The following is a 21,962-nucleotide window of genomic DNA, read 5'->3' on the forward strand; positions in this document are numbered from 1 at the left end:
TTTTCTCTCTTTGTCTTTCATATGTATAGAAACTAGGGATGCACCGATGTGAACATTTTAGCTGATACCGATATTTCTTTATATGTGAAAGCTGATAACCGATACATTGGCAGATAAATCTAAATCTAAATTTTTATATAATTTTTGAGAGCCTGATTATAAAAACTAAAGCACACAATTATAATGTTCTCATTATAATTGTATGCAGCCTATATGACAGACTTGTGCAGCATATGTTGCACTTAACTGTATTTTTCTTTTTTTCCAATCATATTTCAAACAATTTAAAACCATCATGGCGAACAGTGCGAATCTGAAGTGTCTCAGCTGAAGGAAATAATCCATTATTTATTGGCTTAAATATATCGGCCAAATGTTCTTTTCAGGCATATAACAATAACATTAAAAAATGAATATATCGGCCGATACCGATATGGTGGCCGATATATTGTGCATCCCTAGAAACTACCATTCAAAAGTTGTGAAATATTGCAAATATTTCTTATTTTCAATGGTGAAAACAGTTGTGTTGCTTAAATTTTGTAGAAAACTTTATAATTTTTTTGGTGAATATAAAGTTCAACTGAAACAGCATTTATTAAAAGTCTTTACGGCCTCTTTTGGTCAAATGCATATGATTTAAGAATTAATTTCGTATATTAAAAAAGCTTTCAAATAGCTTGCTCAAAATGGTCATATATATATATATATTATCTCTTATGGTTATAACCTAATAAAATCAAAATTGCAACAATTGAGATGAGCCATATGTTTTTCTCATTTTAATTACATAATGCAAATCTATCAGCGGTATATTGTGATGTAATCATTGTTCCATTTTTCAAGTTTGTGTTTTTAACACATTCAGAGATAAAAATCAATTCATATTACATCTAACTAGTCTGACAGGTACAAAAGCCATGACTAGATTAGCATAGAAGAAGAATATATTCTGAAATATATCTATTGTGAAGAAATCCTTGTTGAGAATTACAGCATCCAGGCTTTAGCATTGTCTTTGGGGTGCTGTGGTGTAGTGGTAAAAGATCAGGCCAGCAACTGAAAAGTTTGAACCTTGCAAAGGACGACTATCATTTCTGCAAGGTACGTAAACCCAGATTAATGACTTAATCTTTGATTCCTGACATTAGGGAATTGTAACCCCCCAACATTGGAAAAAGTCCTTGTTGTTTATAGGAAAATCAAGGATGGACACACATTTCAACAGAAGAGCACAAATACACATGCACACGCAACAGGACGGGCCTCTCTCCATCAGTTTACCCCCACCCTGTGTGTCAGAGGGTCTAGCCGGTCTGGAGAACAGATGTCAAGTCTCCTTCCATCTCCTTTGCTACCAACACAGCAATGTGCTGCTCCAAGAAAACATCTGTCTAAGCATTGACCATCAGCAAAGGGGCCCCGTGAGCTGGCGCATCGGCCCTTTGAAACTGCAAGACTGTGTGCCACTAACTGCAAAGGTATTCTGAGCTCCTCCAGTGTGTCCATGACTGTAGATTCCTCTTAGTCCTTTCTAAATGAGAGCATATGTGTTCTAGACAAATGAAATCGGGTCATTTTGAAATGTGAGATGTGAAGTATAAAATAATTGTTTTTCTGTGTTCTGTACTTAATCAGAAGGTAGACAGTCCAAACAAACATCTTTCAAGGTTCAACTGAAAACCTGATGCCGTGGACCCCTTTGAACCAACCAATACACAAGTTCTGGACAAGAGCTAAAGCATTTGTCGCACTTTTTGACGTGTGCTCTCAGACGACCCATGAAGAACAAACAAATGCAAATCATGGCACACCTCGTCCTCGCATTCCTGAAAGTGTGAAATTTGGAGGAGGGAAAGAGACCCTCACATTGTTACATCACCTCTCAGCTTAGAATCTATGATAAGATCATTAGCACTATAATCACTCAAACAAAGGAAAGGTCTATAGAATTTTACAAACTACAACCTATTAATCACTTTTAATTAGTGTTTGAAATTAAATCAATCACTCTGAAGTAAGACTTGAGTCTTGATTTGTCTAGAAGTTTTTATTGATTTTAATTCCAAACATTTTCTTAAACTATTTTTATTTACAAAAAAATCCTAATTTAACTTTGTATATAGTTTCCATTTTTTGTATTTATTTACATATAAAACATATCAGTTAAATATATTGTCAAAATGATGACTTTTTGTAGTATTTAATCAAGAAGGTCAAGAGCTCTGATCACCATTTTAAAAGAAGATAGGGACTTTTTTCATATATGATATGGTTTCACAAAAAAAAATCAGATATGGTCTCAGAGCAAAAAGAAAACAAAGAATTTCTCATGTTATATATAGGTTTTTTTAGTTCTATTGCTATATAATAAGCTTACATAATCTTAAACATTCTACTGCAAATATTTCAAATCGATCTATTTTTCCATTACCACTGTATTCACAACAGATCAACACAGGACAGATAAAGGCATTTTGTAAGTGTTCTGCTGATGAGTGCACTGGTGTGATGGGACATGAAGGGTTAATTCGGTGGGGAGGGGAGGTGACAGCAAACCAAAAGAAGAGGGGGATATAAAAACACCAAAGGCTTCGTGGGCACGAGTCTGCCTGTGTTTGTGCTGGACTAAAGACTCGAAACAACAGAAGGGAACACACACGCACACACACACACAAGTCTTGAGCTGTGGTGCCGTGTGTTATTTGACAGCGCACTTTTACGCAGAAGGTGTGTGTGTGTGGATACTCTTGCGCAAGAGCGGCTCATACACCCTCCGGAGGACAGAGCTCACATGAGTTAGTCAGAGGAGGAACTTTGGATCTTGATCACACTGAAGATGGGCTTATAGTGAACTGCACTTCATCCCTGAGGACACACTGGCGTTTGGAGAGGATGACAGCACGTTGCGCAACGCACCGGAGCGCAACAATGTACCCAAACCACAAGTTTTATATTAGACGTGAAGGACAGACCACGAGAATTGAAATTTGATCAATTTGTTTGAGCTGGAGACTTTTTTCTGTGTTTTATTATTATTATTTTCAAAGATAAGAATGCTGCAGGGTCTCAGACTTGTTCTTGTGCCAATGCTACCTGATTTACCTGCGCACAAGTAGCCTAAAACTCCAGTTTTTCCTCAATGAAGAAGTAAAAGGTCTTCTCTCTACATATAATATTTTCCTTTTGCATTTAATACTAATGTTATAAGAAGAGTAAATACCTCAATGGAATGGTACACAGCTTTGGAGTTTGTGGGGCTTACTTCTCTGTTTCCTAAAAGTAATTCACGTTCTTTTTGGACATCAGGATTATATCATTAAGGCGAGGAACTATACATCACTCATTGATCTGATCAGTTTTTCAAACGTGGAGTGGTTGGGATCATTTCTAGCTGGTTACTCTTTTTCCCGTGAGTATTGCTGCTCTGGACCCCGAGGTGGCTCCGCAGTGGTGTGGCGGCTCCTCGTCCGCGGCGGATCCGGAGCTCGGAGTGTCTGCAGCGGCAGGAGGCGGCAGCGGAAGCCCGGCAGCGGTGGCAGCGCACGGTCTTAAGAGAGCTCGAGTGAAAAGGATGGTGCGGCTGGCGGCGGAGCTGCTTTTGCTGTTGGGACTCCTTCTTCTGACGTTACACATCACGGTGTTGCGGAGCAGCCCGCTGCAACACGGGAATGACACTGTGAGCTCGGAGCAGGACGCGCGAGTGGTGGAGGTTAGTTTATTCTAGTTGCGTAACGCGTGACATGCCCAGGTCACATTTCACTCTAAAATCAAAAGAAATTATATTTTTGCCTTTAGAAAATTAAGTCTATTTGTGGGACCATAAAGCTGTTTTGCATTGTTTTTGTTTTTTTATCATCCATAATTTATTTTTGCTCATTTATTTGGTTTAATTTTCATTATTAATTGCAATCATTATTTTGTATGTTTTTTTTTTGTTTTTTTGTTGTTGTTGTTGTTGACATTTCTGTAATGAGGATTTGTGGTGGAAATTTCATTAAAGTCACAATGCATAAAAATAAATCAGTAGATAGATAGATAGATGGATAGATGGATAGATATAGATAGATAGATAGATAGATAGATAGATAGATAGATAGATAGATAGATAGATAGATAGATAGATAGATAGATAGATAGATAGATAGATAGATAGATAGATAGATAGAAATATGAATAGAATATATATATACACATTGTGATAATAAAACTTCAACCTTAACATTATTATTTGCGATGTTGCACAGATTCATGCATTATTTTGTATATTTTCAGGTAGCTTTCACATAGCATATTCAAATTGAGCTGGGATACAGGTCTCTTCCCTCCAGTTAACAAGCTGCAGGCTATCATTTATCACCACTGGTCCATCAGTGTCACCCAAGCATCCTGTTAATATGCTCTTGCTTCAAACTGTGCATTTGCCAAGATAAAAAAAAAAAAGAGTATAGTACAATCAGACAGGAAAGCCAAATATATTCAACACATTGGTGCACGGGGCCATTAAAAGAGAGCAGGGTGACTTTCAGGGCTACAGAAAACATTCTCAGTTTAGACTGTCCTTTCGTGCTGTTAGCCGAGATTAAACCTGGCTTTAATGAGTCTGTGCAGATTTCAGCTAAAAGTGTTCTGCCATCTGTTTACGGAGCAAGTGCAGCGCTCCCATAGACCAGACCCTGGGGTCAAGAAGGGTTTGAGATCAACAGGGCTTTGTTGGGTGCATTAAAAACCCTGCGGCTGGCTTTTTGATGTATTTTTAGCATGACACCAAGATGCCTTTGTCAGTCTGCAAACATTGGCATAACACCATGATGAATGTGTGTTTATCCACTATGGTGGCTCTCTTGTAGAGGAACAGCAGCAATGTGATTCAGGTGAACAGTTAAATGATGAAACAGAAGCTGAAAGCTAAAAGTTTGTATTTCAACAGTCGGTTCAGTCAGTGGCTAAAGGAAGTGAATGAATCCCGGGTGAGTCTTTACAGTTTAGCCCTGGAGGTCAAGTCTGTGGTTTTGCGCGGAGAATCTTGGGACAGAACTCGCTTTTCTCGGAACACGTTTATGACATACACGGCTGTTGGAAATATGTCTGGAATGTACATAGAATGTGTCAAACGTAACCAGGTTTGAGAGGGGTTGGGGGCAGTAGAGTTTGGTGATGACAAAAACGCTTTAATGGCAGCTTCTTTTCTCAAATGAACAGATACAGTATGAGAAACACCAGCACCTGCTAATTTTTAAACAGTCCTGAGAGGACAGCATCAATTATTTATCATTTCTTTATGATTTAATCTATAGGATTCACAATGTTATAGTCAGAAATGTAAGAATTTAATAAAGAATGAAGAACACAATTACCAGATATTAATTAAATGAATAAATATCATACTGTCCCAGTTATAAAACTATATAAATTAATTTTATAATTAATACATTAATATCTAATATTTCTCACGACTCACGATCCGGTAAGACCATGAGTGACCCATATGTAAACTTCCTTAAATCAAGTTAAATTAATTTGTTAAGCAAAGTTGTTTAAATATTAGTTTTTTTTTAATAATGTATCTTAAATATAAATATATATTGCCTAATTTCCATTGTTTATCACTTGTTTATGCTCAAGCAAGTACAAAAAAACCTGCAAGTTCCACAAGACCAATTACTGTCGAAAATATGAAAAGAATTCTTAATATCTTGTTGAATTAAAAAAAGATATCAATGATCTGATTTTTTGTAGTGTATTGCTAATGAGGGAAACATGTCCCAATTAGTGGTCCTAATATTCACCAGTCAGTGCAGGTTTTAAAATGCACAATCCTTAAGATTTTACATTCTGGTCCCTAAACTTGAATATTTGGTTACGTAATAGTCCAGAGTTCAAGAAGTAGTGTATTTTCCTCATAAAGTCGGAAAAGCAAATATAGGTGTTGCATTGAAAGCCTTTTGCACTTTGTGTTTAGCCTTCATTTCCTGTCCAGTCTCTTGGGAAGACCCCCTGAGAGGATCCCAATTGAAATGGTGTCATGCTCCTTAAGCAAAGGGAATGAAGAGGAAGCGGGAGGTGGAAGTAGTCCGAAATGTAATGGGGGCGTCTATGTCACCCTTGTGTCTGTTTTCATAGTCAGAGGCCCATACGGTTTGAAGAATGGTGTGTAATGTCTTTGTAGGAACTGTAATAATGTTCTGTCAAGGCTACAGAACATTTATTAATTGATTAGTATTAAAACATTTCAAGCAGTATTATCCAGTATTTTCTAGGATTTTGAATTGGAGTCTCTTAAATAGTCTATTTTTCTGCCAAAACATGATGATATTACATCAGTAATGCTGACTTTGTCCTTCAAACCATTAGCACCATGCTATTAGACGCCGCATATTGTTCATTATTTAGCACTCGCATACCAATGTTGTTTTGGGAAGTTCAACGAATCAGTTCATTTAAGTGGGCCAGTTAAACGAACCAGTTTGGAAAAGCTGTTCACTGATTATCATTATTAAAGTGTTAGTAGTCTGTAGTATAGGCTAGCTAACTACTTTTTCCAAAGGGTGGCACTTTAAATAATCAAGTAGCTTGGAAAACAACTGTTTCAGAGTAGCTTCCCCAAAACGGTTGGACTTTTCCCCCCTTTTTCCTGAAGCGAAATGCATTCTACACTACACTTTGCACTTAGGCAGTCAAACAAAATGGCTTGAGTGAAAGAGAGGGAGGAGAGAAAGAGACAAAAGATTGATGGTGGCCTTTGATCTTATTGTCTAGCTCAGGATGCATGATTACAAGCTACTTATAGCTGTCCAATTGTGGAGTAATTGCCCCCTCTGTGTGTATGTGACAGCGAACACATGCCTTGGCATTCGTACGGGAAAACAATTACAACCCTCTTTGACAGGGAAAAGCATATTTTTTTCTGTCAGCCAGCAAGGCGCACAACAATTTTGCAATATGGGCTTCGTTCTATATCTATTTCAGCTGCTCAAGAGTAGAACAGTGCAGGACTGTAGCCAGAAACCCTCTCTTGATCCAAGGAAAGACAGGAGCCAGGCCATCCGCCTTTGGCGTTTCCAACTCCTTAAAAATGACTACAGAATATATTTTTTACATTTCATAAAAACAGATGGCTGAAACATAACAGCAGTTATTAGATCAATATTATCGATCTGTGCTTACTACAATACTGCTGCCAATTTGAAAGAAAAATGAACAGAAAAAAAATAAGATTCTGTCATGATTTGCTTGTGTTGTTTTATATGCTGTTATTTTTAAGGAAAACAAAACTGATTTTTTTTTTTAGGAATCTCCACATACGTTTAAAAGTGTGGGGTCAGTACGAATCCATACTATTTAAAAAAAATATATTAATACTTTTATTCAGCAAGGACACTAAAATATTAATAAGTTTCACTAAAATATTAAGCAGCACAACTGTTTTCAACACTAATAATAATACTAATAAATGTTTCTTGAGCAGCAAATATTAGAATGATTTCTGAAGGATCATGCGACACTGAAGACTGGAGTAATGATGCTGAAAATTCAGCTTTGCCATCACGGGAATAAATTACATTTTAAAATATTTAATTTGTTTTTATAATATACTACTATTTATTTTTATGTAGTAAAAATAGTAATATTTTACTGTATATTTTATCAAATAAATGCAGCATTTATTGCATTTATTTGATCAAACATATCATTAAAAAATCTTTCTAACCCCAAACTATATATACTTTTTTTGGTGTTCCACAGAAAGAAAAACAACAACCACCACAACAATATTGGGAACAGCATTAAAGACAGCAAATAATGATAATAATGAAATAATAGATTGTTTTTCCAGCCTTTAAGTGATCAGATTATAATCTCTCTCATCCCAATTATGTTCAGTAGGCTAATCTGTTTTATGATGCTTTTTGTGAACTGTCCCTCCTGTTGCTTTAAGTGATGGGCCATTGTTATAGTACTCTCATAAGATTCACAGAAAGTCTCTAGTGTGTGTGTGTTTATATTATGGGGTGATAAGGAGCAATGTAGCACCTGTGGGTAATTAGGCCATTTGAGGTGAGATTGAGTGAATGGAGGTCTCTAATCTCCGTCAGTGTAAACAAACAGTGCTGGGCTGAGCTGGATGAAACCAGTATTGTTTCCCTTGATCTCAGTCTTCAAGGTCTCTTTCGTGAACATATGGCTGGCTAAAAGGGTGTTAAAAGACGTCTAGGTTGCAATCGCACATTTCAGGTGGGAAGAAAAAGATGCTCATGTTTTTGAAGTATTTCTGATCATTTCTGGCATAAAGTCCTCAATTTGCCTGCTTATTAATTTCCTGCTGAACAGATTCGATGAACAATCCATGCTGGAGAAACCATTGTAGCTGGTTTGTGACTAGTCTAAGGTGGTCTACCAGCACTAACCAGGTTGACCAGGTCAAAACCCAGCTGATAGTCGATCTTACCAAACATCTAGAGCAGCGAATTACCAAAGATGACCAGCTTGAACTAGCTAGGGAACACTATTCCATTTATCAACCACTGTCAACACAATCTCGTGGCAATTTGTAATTATTTTAAGTTTTGGCGGATTGGTGGCTAATTCGTATGATCTGCTTATGCCCCAGTGGTGGTTATGTTTAGTGGTGGGTTTAGGGCAGGACCATCATACGTAAAAAAAAGTTTTTTAATTTTGGTACCATTCACATCATACAAATACATATGAAATCGCCACTTCATAAATAGTTATGTTTTCCCATGAGATTGGGTTGCCACTGTGCACTCCTGCTGACGGTGACCTCTGATCAAGAAGTGAATTGACCTCTGCAATTTTAACCAGTGAATAATGAATCTAATGATGTTGAACACTTTTAACCACTCTCATCTGTATTTATACCAGGACGCCCTTCCCTTGTTGGGAAGTTACACAATGTAAATATACTTCTACGCTGCGTCTAACATCAATTCTAGAACGTCTCCCGAGGTCAGGGCGAAAACAAGCAGATAATTGAGATGAATTTTTGAATGTGTGACAACAAAGAGTCAAGAATTATTTACAGAGGGATGATTCACTCCGAATGGCTTCCTTTAACATTAGTCTTTTTTCAAAAATGATTTAAGTCCTTTAGTGTCTGAGGGCCAACTGGTGGGTCATAAAAAATTGGGTCACAGCCGCAGGTTTGTTCTGATAGTGGACCGCAGGAAAAAACGATGCTAAATGCAAACAATAAAATTAGTTAGCATGATAAAAAAAAATAGAACTTTCAAAAGAGGTCCTGAAGAAAAAACCCATTGAGAACTATTCATCTCATATTTCAATGTTTCTCTTATCGTTTCATGCAGAATAATGTCAATCCAGATAGCAGCTCCTCCGTTCAGAAGGGGCAGGGTGACAGACAGTCCCGAGTGGCTCATATTCCAGTGTCTCAGCCTTGGGCTCAGAGTCATGGAACAGGGGGCAGCCTGCAGAGAGATGGCCCGGGAGCTTTTCTGCTGGACCTGCAGAACTTTCCTGATCTTTCCAAAGCTGATATAAATGGGCAGAACCCCAACATACAGGTAGGAAGATGCTGAAATTCAATGCGTTTTCCTTAGATTTACCAAATCGCTTGCAATGTTGCAATGACACATTAGTCATTTATATATATATATATATATGACTTGTGTGAATTTAATATAAATAAAAATGAAGAAAATAAGATCTATTCTCTTATTTAACACATTTTTGCATCTCAAATAAATGCAACATTTTAAGCAAGTTTATTTGTATTAGACAAAATAATGATTAATAAAATGTTGTTGTTTTTTGCCGTGCACAAACACAAAGACTTTTAAAGGAGACATGGCTGACCAAGCACATAAAGTGAAATCTTGGCAAAGTGACAGAAAGCCCTGATGCACATCAGCACTTCTTTTCAAAAATAGAGCCTTTTGGTCCCAACCCCCCAGTTTCTCTCTCTCTTTCTCACACTAACACACAAACACACAACCTCTAACATTCACCTAGCCAATTCTCAGTAACCATATACACCTGCACAGCACCAGCCGCCAACTAATCCGCCATGGACTCGATCCACATCAGATGGAAAAACATGTGAGTCTTGACCAAGAATGGCAGAAAGGATAAAGTGTATCGATGTCTTAAGATGGCAGTGAATGTGTGTGTGTGTGAGTCTCAGGGGGGGGGGTGTGTGGGCATGGGTATCTTTGATCCAAAGCATCATCTGGCTTTCATGGTCTTAAGGAGGCTGAGAGGCCCTTTGAACTTGATGTTTAGGTGGAGAGAGCGAGAGAAAGAGAGGCTAGAGAGGGGAAGCCCACCCCCTGCCCCAATCTGGGAGGCACATGTGTTACTTGTGGGGTGTTTGGGTGGGATGGGAGGGATGGGGGGGGGGGGGGGGGGGGGTGTCACTGCAGAATGGCAGCCTCTCAGAGCGAGTCATGGAGCATGACCATGACCTAAGTCAACGTCCATCTGGACCTCCACAACATCACACCACCCCTCACTGTTTGATGTTCCACAAAACCTCTCTCCCTACAACAAACACCCTTGATCTGTATGATTATTCTCAACATGTGCAAGTAAACATTAGATTCGCAATAAAAGGGACCGATACAGACTGCAGTGTTTGATTTAGTTTTACAGCACAGCATGAAATGACTGTTTTGAAATGTTTCTCACAAAAGGAAACTGTTGGAGTTGTGATGGTATCAGATGGTACTACCATAGTTGATATGACAATATTTTTTACAAATATTTTTAGGTTACCATAGAAGTGGTGGACAGCCTGGAAGGTTCTGAGCCAGAGAAGGGAATACGCAAAGAAAACAAGGCTGGCTGGGTGGCTCCTAACTGGAGGAACTGGTGGCAGCGTTCATCTTCCACGTCCTCAGCTTCCACCCCAAAAGGACCCGATGAACAGGATTCTGAGAGCAACACGGAGGACAGCAACTTCCTCAAACCGCTGGGAGACTGGGAGCGAAGAGGGTCTGCCGGCACGGGAAGCAGAACACAGACAGAATACGGTACGTTACAGGCGAGTGTTATGAGTTATTGTCTTAATGAAAGGCTCTGCAAAGCTTAAATATGGCTCTGCCGTGAGGTGATGGAATCTGTAATTTGCACGTCAGATGATTTACGCCGTCTCTATAACAAGGACAGCACTTCTTATGGAGTTTGTGATTGTAGATTGCTTCCTGTGACAGACGGATTCCTGCAACAGACTGTCTCTGTGACAGAACACACTCCTGAACATCAAAGGAGGAAAGAGAGAATCCAGAGCATCTGTTCCTTCAGTCCAATATAGCTCTCTTTCTGTCTTTTTTTGGTAAAGTGGAGCTAAATGAGTGAATGTGTGTCACTGTCAGAGACTGCACTTCCTGTCAAATACATTCTTACCCTGTCACCACAGATCAATGGGTTAGGGTAATATCAATCTGAAGCTAAAAATTCTCCATATAAATTTTCCTCATGACACACACGGTCTGTTGAGGCCGTGACTCATTCCTGAGGGTTTGCCATAACTACTGTTGATTGGCTTATTCGTTTCCATTAGCGGTGTGTGTAGGGAACTGTGGCTCATGTGGGTTTCAGACATGTTGTTGCCTGTGAGTTGGCCCGCAATCAACTGTGACCATGCGGTTTGACGGCGCTGAGAGTAATGTTGTCTTTTTAAGACCAGAGCTCTTTGTTTTTCTCTCATCAGGGGGAGTGGATATAGATTGTGGTTGCTTGGTTGGTTTGTGCATGTGTGTGACTGTATATATACACACACTACCAGAAAAGTTCGAATTATGTAATGACCAAAAGAAAATGTTAAACAAATCAAAACGTTCTTATAATTTAGCTTTTTCAAAGCCACTCTTGGTTTGGCTGCTTTTCCTTTAGTTTAGAGTATAAACTTTGATCATTATTAAATGATACAATGCATTTATATACAAAACTAAAATTATTGTTATTATTAATTAAATAATGATCAATGTTTATGCTCTAAAATAGCTTTGCATAAAATGTGGCTACACATGAATTTCTTTACAAACCTATAATAATAAAGTTAAATATAAATTATTATTAAAATTCCACTTTTGTTTTGGCATCCTTTTGGCATATGTTAAGGCTACATCTAGACTGTCAGTCAAAATCTGATTTTGTGCATATCCGATTGAAATCCGATCAGTTTTAGTAAGTGTGAACGGCAAACAATTGCATGAAATGCAATGAAATTGCATGAAATCCGTTTCGAGCTACATTCATCTGTGGTTTGAAATCCTATTCAAATCGCATTTCTAGAAATCTGTTTCAGTCTGAACGCTCGGATTTCACGTTGTTTATGACTTTGTCACGCCACGTAAAACTTCAGACATTGTTATAGGAGACAAGTCGCTGCAGAAACAAGGTTGTGTTGTTGCAAAGTGCCAGACGAGCAGAAAATAACAATATATCGGAGACATATTTTAAGATCCAGCGTGGAGGCTACACAGTCATTGTCATGTTGTAAATAAGACAACATCTGAATTGTAAACCCCTCCATGGGTTTACAATTTTGTATTGAAGTTGTTGTATTTGGTGTATCCCTTCCAACGCAATGTCATTGCCATAGAAACCAATGCAGATATTCCGGAAAAAGAAAGACACGCCACTGGACACACACATCAAATATGAACAGTTGTGACACACAATGTGGACAGTCATTAGATCCACAAATACACAAATAATCGGATTTGTACTGACAGTGTGCACATAGCCATAGTGTCTGACAGACGAACTGTAAACGCCCATGTGAGGATATAAAAACTGTATTAAAGGCCATAAAATTGTAATGTCAGAAAAAGACATTAGAATACTCCACCTCGATACTTCAGTAACTGTTTTGGTCGGCCCTCATCACTGAATCAGAAATTTAAGAGGAGTTCTTGTACATTGTTTAAAAAGTATGCAGACTTGGCTCATTCATTCACCCACTCCCATGTGTATCAGCCAATTAGAGAGGTATGCTAATGGTATAGGCCAGCAGACCGACTTTAAGCGCCTCAGGTATTTGAAACATACGGTCTGAATCAGATCTACTCAGTGGGACAGGAGTACAGCACAACCTGTGCTTGAAGTCATAACACTCAAGTGCCAGTGAATTTGTGAAATGTGACTGTTTTCATGACTCTATTACAGACTACATAGATGGGGAAGGTGACTGGAGCGGTTGGTCACCATGCAGTGTGTCTTGTGGAAATGGCAACCAGAAGCGAACCAGGTCGTGTGGCTATGCCTGCACGGCCACAGAGTCACGGACATGTGACATGCCCAGCTGCCCCGGTAAAACAGACTATCCTTTATTCAAGAAAACTCTTGTACCTAGATTACAAAGTGGTATATGCAGCCAAAGGACAGTCTTAAACATTAATGGCACTTTCTTATGTACAGGGATTGAAGATGCTTTCAAGACAGCAGCGACAGAAGTCAGTCTGCTTGCTGGCACTGAAGAGTTTAATGCAACAGAGCTCTTCGGAGTTGGTGAGTTATTTTGTAATTTAACATCACCTGGGTAACCGATCGCTAATAAAACCAATACCCCAAGCGAGCAAAACAAGCTCCTAGCTCTATAATTTTACCTTTTTTTTTTACTTTTACTTTTTATTCAAACAGAGAGATGGCATTAGGGAAGACAGAAATACAGCTTAGCTTTTTATACATCATTTAAACCTACTAGCTTACTGTCCTAAATGTAGGAAAATATTGAAGCTTGTTTCCGCCACAGAATAAAGCATTTTAAAAGATAGTTGCAACTTTTTATCTCAGAATTGCGAGTTATAAAGTCAGAAATATATGATATAAAGTTGCAATTGCATGTTATAAAGTCAGAATTGTGAGATGTGAACTCGCAATTACGTGTTATAAAGTCAGAATTGCGAGAAATAAACTTGCACTTCTGACTTTTTCTCGCAATTGCGAGTTTACATCTCGCAATTCTGACATTTTTTCTCAGAATTGTGAGATAGTCTAATGCTTTATAGGCTAAAGTCCGATTCTGAGGAAAAAAAAGACTGACTTACACAATTCTGACTTTATAACACGCAATTGCGCCTCTATATCATGCAATTCTGACTTTATATCTCCCAATTGCGTGTTATAAAGTCAGAAGTCTTCAATTGAGAAAAAAAAGTCAGATTTGCAAGTTTATTTGTCGCAATTGCGAGTTTTTATCTCACAATTCTGACTTTATAACACAATTGCCACTTTGTATCAAGCAATTCTGAATTACTAAAATAAAGTCTGAATTGCGAGATGTAAACAATTGTTATTTTTTATTCTGTGGCGGAAACAAGGTTCCATAGGAAAACCGTCTCGGTTACGGATGTAACCCTCGTTCCCTGAGTAGGGAACGGAGACGTTACGTCGGATGACGGAGAATGGGGGTTTCACCAGAAAGCCTATCATCTTCGAGTATTAAAAAACGAGCCTATGGCAATGAAATGCCATGGGTCTGCGGAATTTGCATAATGTATCTCCACCCCACCGCGTGGGTATTTAAGGAGAGACACCTGCAACAGCAGATCATGTCTTCGCTGAGGAGCCGAGACTGAACTCAGGCGTCTACCCAGCGGTACAGCGGAAGTGGCAGGGAGACGTAACGTCTCCGTTCCCTACTCAGGGAACGAGGGTTACATCCGTAACCGAGACGTTCCCTTTCGTAGTCACTCCGAGTTACGTCGGATGACGGAGAATGGGGGTCCCCGTGTAATCACGCCACCTTCACAGCTGTCTTCCAGTGCCCTGCGAAGTCTGCCCTCCCTGTCGTGGTATAGGCACGGACGAAGGAGTCCTACTTAACACAGGAATACCAAGGTACACTGGGAAGCATATCTCAGGGGAGATATGCCGCAGCATGCCTACCCGTAGGGAGGACTTAAGAATACACATATGGCCCGAGGGGGGCTTCATATGGAGGAACACTGGAGTGACCAGCCCGTGGGGTGGCAACTTACAACTCCAGGAGTGGCAAGGTGGCTTGCCGAGGGAAAGACACATGCTCAAAGAGGCTTACAGTGGAAATACACATGTGGGGGTTAGTCAGAGGAGGAACCATGCACACGGAGGCACCTAGCCGACGCACAGGCAATAGATACTGGCGCCAGCGTCAACAGTGCTGGAGGAACTCAGGCCTTCAGAGAGGAAGGCTCACCTGAGGAAATATCGCACGTATCCAGTCTGAGGAGTGGAAGGGCGAGCAAGCGAGACACCTAAACGGCTCCCATGTTAGCTTGAAAAAGACAGTACATGGGCGGAGACTGGCTCCACTCGGAGATTATAGAATCTGGCGAATGTGTTAGGTGTCGCCCAGCCTGCAGCTCTGCAGATGTCTGTTAGCGAGGCGCCACGCGCTAAAGCCCAAGAGGACGCCACACTCCGGGTGGAGTGGGTGGTCACACCAAGGGGGCATGGTCGACCTTGCTGCTAGTATACCAAAGCAATGGCGTCCACTATCCAGTGGGATAACCTTTGCTTGGAGAGAGCCTTTCCCTTCAGCTTCCCACCATAACAGACAAAGAGCTGGTCTGAGATCCTGAAACACTGCGTCCTGTCTACGTAAGCACGGAGGGCGCGTACTGGACAGAGCAGTGCCAAGGCTGGGTCTGCCTCCTCCAGGGGCAGCGCTTGCAGGTTCACCACCTGGTCCCGGAAGGGAGTGGTGGGAACCTTGGGCACATATCCAGGCCGGGGTCTCAGGATCACGTGAGAGCAGGCCGGCCCGAATTCCAGGCACGCTTCGTCAACGGAGAGTGCGTGCAGATCCCCCACCCTCTTGATGGAGGCCAGTGCAACCAGGAGCGCTGTCTTCATTGACAGGAACTTAATCTCCACTGATTGCAGAGGCTCAAAGGGAGCCCTCTGCAGGGCATATAAGACCACTGAGAGGTCCCAAGAGAGTACGAGAGGAGGGCGAGGAGGATTCAGTCTCCTCGCTCCTCTCAGGAACCTGATGATCAGGTCGTGCTTTCCCAGAGACTTACCTTCAACTGCATCGTGATAAGCGGCGATAGCGGCCACATACACCTTCAGGGTGCAAGGTTCCGCTCTCCTGGAATGTAAATAGCACGAAGGGCCCTCAGCAGCTTCTGACTCCATAAGAGGAGGTGGCGTGCGAGTTGCGACATACGGCGAGAGCGTAGACCACCCTGATGGTTGATGTACGCTACTGTCGCGGTATTGTCCGAACGGACAAGTACATGTTGACCCTGGAGCAGCGCGTGGAAGCGGTGCAGGGCAATGCGTACTGCCAGCAACTCGAGGCAATTGACATGCATGAGGCGCTGGGGTCCTGTCCAGGAGCCCGCGGCTGCATGTCCATTGCACATGGCGCCCCAGCCCGTGGCAGAGGCATCCGTGGAGACAACAACATGCCTGGAAACTCGTTCTAGGGGAACTCCGGCCCGTAGAAAGCTGAGGTTCCGCCACGGGGTGAAGGACTGACGGCAGGTCGGAGTTATTGGAACTCTGAGCGTACCGCGATGCCATGCCCACCTCGGGACCCGATCGCGAAGCCACAGCTGAAGCGGTCTCATTTGAAGCAATCCGAGTGGCGTTGCCGCGGCTGCGGATGCCATATGCCCCAGGAGCCTCTGAAAAAGTTTCAGTGGGACCGCACTCTTGCCCTCGAACTGTCGAAGACAAGTCAGCAGTGAGTGTGCGCGCTCGCTCGTAAGCTGCGCGGACATGACGACCGAGTCTATCTCCATACCGAGAAAAGAGATCCTCTGCACGGGGCAAAGTTTGCTCTTCTCCCAGTTGACCCGAAGGCCCAGACGGGCTAGGTGCCGGAGCACTAGGTCTCTGTGTTCGCAAACCTGGACTCGAGAGTGAGCTAATATTAGCCAGTCGTCGAGGTAATTCAGGATGCGAACCCCGTGTTCGCGCAGGGGAACAAGGGCTGCCTCGACGACCTTCGTAAAGACGCGAGGAGACAGAGCCAACCCGAATGGGAGAACTGCGTACTGGTATGCCTGCCCCTCGAAAGCAAACCAAAGAAACGGTCTGTGTCGAGGTAAAATGGAGACATGAAAGTAGGCGTCCTTCAGGTCTATCGCTGCAAACCAATCCTGTGGCCGCACGCATTCGAAAATGCGTTTGGTCGTGAGCATTCTGAACGGCAGCCTGTGAAGGGAGCGGCTCAAGACGCGCAGATCCAGGATTGGCCGTAACCCACCGGTCTTCTTGGGGACAATGAAGTACGGGCTGTAAAACCCTGACCTCATTTCGGCTGGAGGGACAGTCTCGATTGCACCCTTCGCCAGCAGGGTGGCAACCTCCGCTCTCATGATCGGGGCATTGCCACCGACCAAAGTAAAACGGACTCCCCTGAAGCGGGGAGGAGACCGTGCGAATTGGATCGCATAGCCGAGCCTGATAGTTCGGGCGACCCAGCGGGACAGGTAGGGAAGCTCTAACCAAGCTCCCAAGAACTGAACCAGCGGAAACATCCGAACGACAGACGTCCCCCCGGAGGGGCAGCGAAGCGGAGTGACCGGCCCAGGCATGGGTGGCATAGCGGCCCGGTGTGGGGGCAAGGTCATGCTCCGCGTCCTGACAGAGGTGACCAGGGAAGGACCAGCGTTCCACGGGTGTCTGCTCTGCCAGGGGTCTGGCGACAGAGGGGGACGAGAGTGGTGTGGTCCGGAGACGGCACACACTGTCATCCGCGCCCTCAGAGACAGAGGGGGACGAGAGCGGCAAGGCCCGGGAGCGTCGCGCACTGTCGTCCGGCCCTCTGAGGGCTCAGAGATGGGATGCAGCTCTTTGGTTTAGAAAAGATTCTCCCTCAGCCCTCCACCGGGGGAAGGAGTGGCCCTGCAACCACTCCCTGAAGAACTGCAACCCACATCTGAGCTGCCCGTAACGGGAGCGCCGCAAGCCTGGCCTTGGCGGGGCTGCGGGACCGGTACGGGCAGGGGCGCCTTCCTGCGACCACCTCCACGGCGCGGCCCGGTGCTGCTGGGGGCCGGGCGGGAGGGGGCGGAAGTCGCAGGAGGGCGCATTCGGCAGCAAGCGGACTGAGGCGTCTGAGCCGGCAGCTGGAGGCAGCAAAGCCGCGGGGTCAGACAAAATAGCCATAGTCCACTTCTGGGCGGCCGAGAACTGTTGGGCAGAGTCCTCGACCGCGCCGCCGAAGAGGCCAGCCTGGGATATGGGGGAGTTGAGGAAACGAAATCACTCAGCCTCGCGCACATCAACCAGGTTAGCCAGAGGTGTCTGACCACCTATGATGATATCACCTGACTCAGGGAGCGTGCGGTCACCTACGTCGCTCGGAGAGCAAGGTCGGTGACGGCAGGCAGCTCAAGGATGAGCCCTGAATCAGCCCTACCCTCGTGCATGTCATTGAACACCCAGGAGGATGGCAATAACACGCAGTGAGGTGGCAGCCTGCCCCGCAGCTCTATAGGTCCCCGCCACCGGAGTAGACAAGAACCTACAGGTATTGGAGGGGTGCTTAAGAGTCACCACCACACCAGGTGGAGGCGCTGTGGGGACACATAAGTGTTGCCACAGAACACTCCACAGGGGGAACCCCAGTGCACCCTAGGCCGCGGCCTCTACAAGGGCAGAGAAGGCGGAAGAGGCCACTGAGCAGTCGCGAAAAGTCAAGGAGACTTCCACGATCTCATGATCTCTTCATGCACGTCCGGGTAGAAAGGATTTGGGTTCGCCACCCCCAAAAACCAATCAACAGCCTTAAGTGCTCGGGACATGGCAGAAGGTTCCACACAAGCCCGATACTCGCGGCAGCCCAGGAAGCATAGCTGTGCACTCTGGATCAAACTCGTTATGCTAGCACATCCGAGGACGGGAGCACAGACGAGCCATCATCTCTAGAGGACTCCAGCTCACCTTGTGATGCGGTGATAAATGATTTCATCAGCCGGGGGACCGAATGAGACGAACTCACCTGGGACCACGCAGGTTGCAATGTGAAAGACGGGGTGTGGACCGAGGAATTTTTCGTCGGTTTAGTTCCAAACCTGCCCTCTTAGGTCACCCTGGCCACCAGCCGAAGTATTATCTCACGTGGAGAAAAATAGATTGGGGTGTGGATGAGGGGACTCTCACTCATTGAGCTCATCGAGTCTCGACCGTTACATTGCGATGGTCACATTCCCAGTGAGGGAACGTGACACACCCACGAGCGCTGTCTGAGCGCGATCAAAGCCCAAACACTCAAAACAGCGCTCGCGTCCATCAGCTGAATCTATCAGAATACCACACTCAGAAAAACACGGGCAGATCGTCTTTAGAAAGACGCGTCTTTAAAAAGACGTGCCGCGTGCAGCTCTTTAGTGAGAGGAAAAACTCCGCGGAAGTTGAAGCGACCAGGGAGAACACACAGACTGGCAGACCACTGCTCAGCTCGCAGGCAATGTGAAACTCGCTGGATAACGCCGTCACACCAACACCGGAGAGTTCGCTCGTCTCGAAGAGATGTAGTCACTGAGAAAACTCAGGATTTGGCTTGTGGAGTGAAAAGATGCTCTTGGCTCCGAAGCGAAAACATGATCTGCTGTTGCAGGTGTCTCTCCTTAAATACCCACGCGGTGGGGCGGAGATACATTATGCAAATTCCGCAGACCCATGGCATTTCATTGCCATAGGCTCGTTTTTTAATACTCGAAGATGATAGGCTTTCTGGCGAAACCCCCATTCTCCGTCATCCGACGTAACTCGGAGTGACTAGGAAAGGGAACTACAGTTAGACTAGAAATAATATTTCTTGAAGTAAATTAGTAAATGTTGCTTACATACAACATCACCACTACTGAATCCACAGCATGATAGTGTGTTTAATCTGATTCCTGAAAGAATGAGTCTTATGAGTTTGTTCTTTTTCGTTAATCAAAACTATACAGTGCAACTACTGTGATGTGTTCATAGTAGTTCATAATAGTAGTAATTGCACACTATAGTTTTGATTCACTAAAAATAACCAACTCTTAAGATTGATTCATTCATGAATCGGCCCAGTCTCATGAATTTTTGTCTTTTTAGTTAATCAAAACTATACAGTGCAACTGTTGGAGTAAGTTGAAACCCAATACTTACATTTTAAAGTGTAATCCGGCAATTTCTCAAAAAAAAAATCCTGGCGTCACCGGCACACAATTCTGGGGTAGGGTAGGCTGCGAAAGATCAATCTGTTTTGTCCTTCATTGCCCGGGAAACGAAGGACGCATTTCAAGGCCACATTTGAAAGAGCCTTCGAATTGGGACAGCCTTTATCGTGCCGCTGTGATGCAATCGGCCTTCGAATGCGGCCTTCGAAGGATGCATGCATCATTCTTAGCCATCAATAGTAGATATCAGAGATATGAAAAGTGTTAGTCGCACATTTAAACATTACTTTAACTGTGTGATCCTGATTTTAATGTTGGTCCTCAGATACAGACAGTTGCGAGCGTTGGATGAACTGCAAGAGTGAGTTCCTCAAGAAATACATGAGCAAAGTGGCCAACGACCTGCCCAGCTGCCCCTGCTTTTACCCAACTGAAGTGGCCTACAGCACCGCAGACGTCCACGATGCCGCAACGAGGCGCAACTTCCGCTGGAAGGACGCCAGCGGGCCGAAAGAGAAGCTGGAGATCTACAAACCCACTGCTCGCTATTGCATCCGCTCCATGCTCACGCTGGAATCCACCACGCTGGCGGCCCAACACTGCTGCTACGACGACAGCATGAAGCTCATCACCCGGGGCAAAGGGGCAGGTACGCCCAACCTCATCAGCACGGAGTTCTCCGCTGACCTGCATTACAAAGTGGACATCCTACCATGGATCATCTGCAAGGGCGACTGGAGCCGCTACAACCAGGCTCGTCCTCCCAATAACGGACAGAAATGTGCAGAGAACCCCCAGGATGAGGACTACTACAAACAGTTTGAGGAGGCCAGGGAGTTTTGAGCTGAGAAGCTGCTATGCTCCTTCTAAAACAGAAGCAGAACTCGTGTTGTGTGTTTGAACAGGACTTGCTATGAGGAACAGGCAGCACCGTCTACAACAAGCACAGAAGATCTATATATGTTTGCCCTCAGAACCTCTTTTCATAGTGTTTTCGTGGGAAGAATAATACCAAGTAACTCATCATGGTTCTCTCCAGATTGTTTATGGGGTTTCTCAACATATTTGCCATTCTGTCTGAATTTTTATTAGGAGTAAAAGGGAAAAGCCTAAAGGGAAGTCATATCAGGAATCACCCCACCAATGATCGGTTTTGCATGCTTATTTTATGCCCTACATGCAGTTGGAAAGCCTCTCCTCAGGATTCGTGGACAGATTCAAGGATATCGGATACAATATTCAGGTTTCTGTGTAAACATGCATATATTTGTCTAGTTGGATGAGCAGAATTCCTATATAATGTCCTGTTGCATCACTTTTCCTTTTTTCCTAAAAACAAAACAATCAAAAACCTGCATAATCCTTGCAAAGTATTTATTGAGTCATAGTTATGTGTCAATGGTATGGGTTTGTGCATATAGATGTATGGATACACTTTGAGTGCTAAATAAATAGGCCATGTCACATTAAACATCAGCACCACCAAATGACTCTCAATGTGTTCAATTTGCAGGAGATGAGTCCATAGGAACTGCTGAGGTCGAAGGGTCCTCCAACTTCTGTTACAGTCAAATGAGATCCGTCCTCGGATATTAAACACTTTAAGCCATTCCACAAGACTCCTATTAGCTCCATCCTGAAACAGGCCTAAGCTCTGCTTTTGATGTCTGATGCAAAATACTCTTCCCCCTTTAAAAGGGGCTCAAAGTCTTTTTTGCAAGCTTGCTCATATTCTCGAATTCCTCAGTCATTTCTCGGACTATGATCATGCAATCACATGAATAGAAGGCCGCATTCTTCGGGCCAACGCTGAAACCTCAGAGCATCCTTTCAGTTTGTTTTTTGCTAGACCATTTCAGTTTGTTTTTTGCTAGACCAATC

General features: G+C 43.4%; 1 protein-coding gene across 1 annotated transcript; it reads left to right on the forward strand.

Annotated features, from left to right (window-relative positions):
- The first annotated feature begins 2,576 nt into the window (after positions 1-2,576).
- On the forward strand, positions 2,577-21,557 carry ism1 (isthmin 1). Its single transcript, XM_056255018.1, has 6 exons — positions 2,577-3,712; positions 9,327-9,542; positions 10,748-11,009; positions 13,150-13,293; positions 13,402-13,491; positions 20,407-21,557. Exons 1-6 carry the CDS (start codon positions 3,575-3,577, stop codon positions 20,922-20,924), a joined length of 1,368 nt encoding a protein of 455 aa, XP_056110993.1. The 5' UTR covers positions 2,577-3,574; the 3' UTR covers positions 20,925-21,557.
- Positions 21,558-21,962: the final 405 nt, after the last annotated feature.

The sequence above is a fragment of the Rhinichthys klamathensis genome, unplaced genomic scaffold (genome assembly GCF_029890125.1).
Source record: "Rhinichthys klamathensis goyatoka isolate OS25496 unplaced genomic scaffold, OSU_Roscu_1.1 h1tg000115l_1, whole genome shotgun sequence".
Lineage (NCBI taxonomy): Eukaryota > Metazoa > Chordata > Actinopteri > Cypriniformes > Leuciscidae > Rhinichthys > Rhinichthys klamathensis.

Bases quoted from the DNA above. Each gene is read 5' to 3' on its own strand.
- ism1 (XM_056255018.1), top strand. From the start codon at position 3,575: ATGGTGCGGCTGGCGGCGGAGCTGCTTTTGCTGTTGGGACTCCTTCTT. The intron at 9,543-10,747 runs GTAGGAAGATGC...AAATATTTTTAG, and splicing joins GGCAGAACCCCAACATACAG to GTTACCATAGAAGTGGTGGA. The intron at 13,492-20,406 runs GTGAGTTATTTT...GTTGGTCCTCAG, and splicing joins AACAGAGCTCTTCGGAGTTG to ATACAGACAGTTGCGAGCGT.